The following is a 6000-nucleotide window of genomic DNA, read 5'->3' as shown; positions in this document are numbered from 1 at the left end:
TAATGCCAGATGATGAAGATACATGCTGTTGTCTCAAACTGGGTATCTGTTTTGGTCTGTGGCCCAAAGCAACAGAACAGTAAGGGGAAATGATCTTATGATAATAGAGGTTTACCGGTCCCACTCCAAATCGGAAGCCAGGGCTTCTGGTAACTTCAGCCATAATCCTTTCGCCTGCCTTCTTTAAAAGGCCACCTTTAGAAAGGATTAATTAAACAGATACTCAATACATGCTACTATCCATTATAATAATCATTATAAGCATGATTTAGAGGGGCTGGCATTTTGAAAAGGGAAAGAAGATAACATAAAGGGATCATGAAGCGGTGGCTAGAATTTGCCCATAAAATCTATGGTAAACACTGCGGGTGGTATGCAAATAGTTACAAAGGTATTAATGGAAACATGATAGACTCTAGGGAGAACTCAAATAATGTAATTCCTTAGACAAAGACAAAGCCCAACAAAATAAGCACCAGGAAACGGGTACTTGTGAGAGGGTGATGGGGCCTAGAGAAGGGGGGGTGAATAAAGGAGGGATAGGGAGGAGAATGCAGTCAAGAATGTATTGTATATAGTACAAAAGAAAGTAAGGGAAGGGGTGGGTGGAAGAGTAAGATGCGTGGTATTCCCAAACCACTTTGTTGAGTGGCAACTCTGTTGGACAACCACTTAAAGATGTTTTTTAAGGGACTATGGATCCGGAAGCATCTATCTCCTCATTGGGGACCCCATGTTCTGACCAGCTATGTCTACATAGGGATAGGCTGTGGGGAAGCTTTGCAGATATGGGGATGTGCTTCTTGCAGCTGAGTCAGGAAGTGATGGATGACGGCAAAGCACAGTTACATGGAAGTATCAGCAGGATTGGCTAATTTGGTAAGAGTTATGAAATTGTTTCCCTTTTAGGAAGCTCCTAAGTCCTTGAGAGTTGGGTGGGGCCAAGTTTGTCTCGGTGCTCAAGTGGTTCCCACAGGGAGCATTAGTCCACAGCCATCTCATCCTGAGTCTGAGTCTCCTGGCCCCGCCTCCTGTGGAGAGAGAACACTTAAAGTACTTTTCAATCTTTCTTTTTTTTCTTTTTTTTTTCACTACTGGAATTTGAGCTCAGGGGCTGCTCACTTTCTAGGAAGACATTCTACCACATGAGTCATTTACTTAATTTTTTTTTTTTTTGTCAGTTGTGGGGGCTTGAACTCTGGGCTTGGGTTACCTAAATTTTTTTAGGTAGGTTCTTGCTAACTTTTTTTTTGCTGAAACTGACCTGCAGCCATGATCCTCCCATTCTCTGCCTCTTTGCTGCTTTGACAACTCCAAACTCCAACTCTAGTTAATCTCATCATAGAGCCATTCCCCACCCCCACCCCCCACCCCAGGGAAGAGGCCAATTCCTTTCCCTTTAAGAGTTGTTGTAACACCAAACTCTTTATGATGGGTCATTAAAAAGAAGCCTGGCATTTCTGGGAGCATTCTTCCAGGTCTGACAATGATAGCAGCATTCTTCCAGAATTATCCATCCAATGCTTTCTGCTGCTTTTCATATTCGCTGATGAGACTCATCTCAGTTTCTTTCTCTCAGTTTCTCCATCCCCCCCCACATGCACACTTAATTGCTCTCTTTTTCTTTCCCTCTTTTTCCTTCCCTTCTTCTGTCCCTGCCTCTTTCTTTCTGTTCTCTCCTTCCATACTCTCTCTCCCTCCTCCCCTTCCTCTCCCTCATTCTTCCCCCCCTCCATACCCTCTTCTATATTCTTCTCTCTACCTCCTTCCTTCCTCTCCTTCCCCCTGTTCTTCTTCTCCCTCTTTTCCCCCTCCTCTATCTCCCTTCTGTCCTCTTCCTCTATCTCCCTTCTGTCCTCTTCCTCCATCTCCCTCCCTTCTCCCCCTCCCTCTATTCCTTCCCTCTCCCTCCCGCCTTTCTCTCCTCCCTCTCTCTCTGAGACCTCTTTCCATCCCCTGCAGTGCTCTGGGTCACTCTGATTTCCTAGGCACTGCATACTATTTGCAGGTCCTCTAACCACTGTAAAATCCTGTTTTAACCTCTCCTTTCTCCTGCCTCCTATACATTTTCCCATTCTGTTCCTTCTGTCTTTATTCACGAATGATTTGTGAATCAAGGAGCTGCATTTTGTAAGGCCTGGAATACGCAGCGTTATAAAATCTACCACAACTCCCCCCCCCCTCCCGGATCATAATCTATGCAGCTGGTGAAAGGTGCTTATTTGAATCAACATATTTCTCAGGTAAGAATTTTATTCTTTCAACAAACACTTTTTGTTTGAAAACTTTTATTTGGGAAAGCTTTTAAACTTCCTCCCCTTGGGAAACAAAGGAAGTTCTGAAAAGCCCATCTTTTCAACAAATCCTTGCTTTAAGTCTAGATGAGACAGAATGTCAGAGGATCAGCCAGGAGGAAAACATTTTGGTTTAACCCTAGCGTCTTTTCACTTCGCAAGTAATTTTTTTTAAAAAAAAATGTAGATTCTGTGCCCTGAAAGGCAAGTGACTGTAGATGATTCTAGAAATTTTGGTTAAATATTGACATAAATTTATTAACCACATTGTATTTGCTTATCCTCCCTAAAGCTGTCTGACAGAAAGTCCCCACTGTTATCCACCTTCATTGTTACTTTCAGAGCCTCAACTTCCATGGTAACGGGAAACTGTTCTGGGTTGAAATAATCCTCTCTAGCTCCCAGCTGCACACCCAAGGAATTTTAAAAACAGAGTACTCTAAGAACACAACAAATTCTCTGAGATTTAAAAGGCTGAAGAGCTTGAGAAAAAAAATCATTTTACCTTTCCTAAGGTAAGAGCCAGATTTAGAAATGTTTGGATTATCTTCTCCATTTTTTAAAAAGGGTAATATAAGAATCTTCAACTTTTTCATGTGAAAAACCACAAAAGTAACCTTAGGATCTTTGTTAGTACTTGAAGTCGTACTAGCTCATCTCAGGGAATCTGACCTGAGAGGCTGTTAACATTTTATATTTCTCAGACATTATCAACTGACAGGATTTGTGTTTTTTTTCCCTATCAGTGTGGATTAACTTCAGTCCCTGTCTTTGCAGTAACTGATGAGTGAGTGAATTTCTCATAGCTCCTCTTGTTTTTATAAGATTCTTTACTCTCCAGAATTTTGATTCTTGCTGAGTAAAAATGTGATCACTCTTTTCTTGACCTTAATATTTTTTTCCAGTACCTTTTGTTGTTGTTTTCTGTATTTTGCTCTGTTTTAAACCTTCCAACTTAACATTATATTAGTAATGTGTGAGAACTAACTTTCTCCTTAATTTTATTCTGTAACTAGTGATGAAGGGTGCAAATGTCATGAAGTCTTCCCAAAGGGATAAGAGGAAGGTGTTCCCCATTCTGACTTCCATAGTGTTTTCCACCTAGGCAGGGAAGGTACTTGATCCTTCCCATGTTTGACTTCAATTAGTTCAGATACTAGAGACAAGAAAATCTAAGAAGCTTCCATTTCTACAGTTTGGAAGTCCACAGCCATGATAAATCACCTATAGCTTTTCAAAACAGCGTGTCAGGGCAAATCAGCTTAGCTACCCAATTAACGAATCCTTTTGAACATAATATAGGCTCTATCCTTGAAGCATTTTTCTGTCTTCTACACAGAAACTCCTCTGGTTCCAAGAATATTCCCTGAACAGCCAACTACCCATTCTGATCTAAGACTGCCTCAAGACAAAGAGTGGACATGTGCTTCTGGACAAAGCTTTCAGTATTTGGGGCACCATTGTTCCTTCTGCTCAGCCTCCTTCCCTCTACTGAGATGGACCAATCCTCCACCCAGAGGAGTCAAGCCAAATTGGTAGATGTCCTGCGAGTTCTCTCTGCTGGTGACAATCCACCCCTCAACCACTCACAAAGTCTCCTCAAAATGTTACTGGAGAAAACTGGGTGCCCACGGAAGCCAACTGGAATGAAAGGAAATTGCAACCTGGTTAGTGAAAGACAATGGGTTCAGGTACCAGGGGTGAAGGGAGGGGGAGGCTCAGTGATTATGCAGTCATTTTACTTCTGCAAAGCAACATGAAATGCAAATCTTCCAAAACTCAAGTAGGCAACACAAAAATAACTTCTATATTTGCGATACTATTTACTATACACATAGATAGATACAGACATTCATTGAAAGAATAACGCTTAAGCTTCTAGAACCTTTTCTATTTAGAGGTGTTTTTTTGGTGTGTGTGTCTGCAGCAAGTTTGCATGTGACTAGTTAAATACTGTGTTCTGAAGGACAGATTATTTTGACATTCAGTTCTTGAAAATGTTCTCCTGGATACCTATTGGTGTTTTCTAATAATTTGCCTAGTGTGTGGTTGATGATTGGTTGATGATTGCTGTCTTGCAGCAGTGTTGATGTGGGAAAGACAGTTGATGGTAGAGTTGAAATCAGAGCCATAGCTGCAGAGGCTCTGTGTCACAGCCTTGTGGTTCCCATGGGTACCTCCAGTCACTTGTACACCTTCCTGAGCTGGGTGGGTTTCACCAAATATCCCTGTTGGGCTGTGTCCACCTCAGATCAGGACTTGACTTGCCTAGGATGAAATTTTCAAAGCTCTCTCTGGATCACTTTACTATGTGAAATATATTACATATTAAAATATGTTATTCTATAGTAAATATATATTATCTATATATTTTCATCATATACCTATAATTATATAATATATAGTAAATATAAATATATCATATAATTTTTCATTATATATTATAATTATATATTACAGAATTGTATGCTATACAGTACATATTAATATATAATATTAAGTTATAATATCATATATTAAAATATCAGATATTATAAAACATATAGTAGATTGGGGTTGAGATCCTTCTCATTCGGGCAACATGAGAGGGACTGATAGAGTGGCAGAGGAGAGAGTCCATTTCTTAAAATGGTGACAAAGAAAATCACTCTTCACCATTGACCCTCCCATTCTAGACCAAAGGAGACTTTTTTTTTCAGAAAAAAACCTTCACATACATAAACAAGCAAAAGCATAGATACTTATAACAGAAGTAAATCATGGCTGTCCTAAATAAATTTTGGAAGACTTATTCCAGCAATAGGGATGGGGGTATATTTCCTAGACAAGAGTTCGTTTAATTTCTTGCTTTTGTTGTCTTTTTTAATTTGATGACACTGAAGGGGTCTTGTTCAAAGACAGAATTTTTCTCTGCTGTTTGTGAAAAACGATAAAATGTCCAATGATTCTCAGAGGGAGTGTGCTATAATGGGCAGCCCTTTTGTGATGATATTAATATCCATGGTGAATCCAACAGAAGATATGTAGTAGAAATAACCAGGAGTCATATGTTAATAATGTCCTCTGAGAGTTTGCTTCAGGGGCCTGCTCTCCTTGGTGACATGAGGTACCTTATTCACACTAGTTGAAAATTACTTTTACAGAGGTGGCACTGTGGCTCAGGTGGTAGAGCACTTGTCTTGAGCTAAAGAGCTCAGGGACAGCACCCAGGTCCAGAGTTCAAGCCCCATGACCAACCAAAAAATTTTCCATGAAAATTAGTTTTGCTAGGGAGAATGTAAACAGGCAGAATTATTCTCCATTGTGGGGGGCAGGGGGGTGAGGAGGAAATGAATTATTTTATATTTATTATGTTCTGTGACATTATCAAGACTTGCCAATTTGGGTCCCATTGGAATGATTGCTGTTCCTTCATTGTGAAACACTTGGTATAATAACTCCATGTAAGGAACTGAGGTGGGACAAAGGTGGATTTTAGCTGCTCCTCTTGAGAGGCCATCTACTCACCTGAGTGCTCCATCCATGTGCATTCCAGTTCATGTTTCTCTGTGAACAGAGCCATCCTGCTCCATGGACTCTGTCTCTCTCATCACTTTATAGACTTGTTGTCAGGCAGTGATCATGGTTGAAATTCTGTGGTCCAAAGACACAGAAGGGGAGGGGGTAACTCACACCTCAGAATATTTGGAAAATAAGAAACTGAGTA

The 6000-nt window shown here is 40.4% G+C and overlaps 1 protein-coding gene across 3 annotated transcripts in view; it reads left to right on the top strand.

Annotated features, from left to right (window-relative positions):
• The first annotated feature begins 3715 nt into the window (after positions 1-3715).
• Positions 3716-6000, top strand: part of Slc39a12 (solute carrier family 39 (zinc transporter), member 12) — a 61428-nt gene continuing 59143 nt past the window's right edge. For all 3 annotated transcript variants that reach the window (XM_013014649.1, XM_013014648.1, XM_013014647.1), the window contains exon 1: positions 3716-3961. In XM_013014649.1, coding sequence (XP_012870103.1) covers positions 3716-3961 — 246 coding nt within the window. The remainder of the gene's footprint in view (positions 3962-6000) is intronic.

Source organism: Dipodomys ordii, unplaced genomic scaffold, assembly GCF_000151885.1.
Source record: "Dipodomys ordii isolate 6190 unplaced genomic scaffold, Dord_2.0 Scaffold24, whole genome shotgun sequence".
Lineage (NCBI taxonomy): Eukaryota > Metazoa > Chordata > Mammalia > Rodentia > Heteromyidae > Dipodomys > Dipodomys ordii.
The sequence above is the reverse complement of the archived record's forward strand: the minus strand, read 5'-3'. Positions and strand labels throughout refer to the sequence as shown.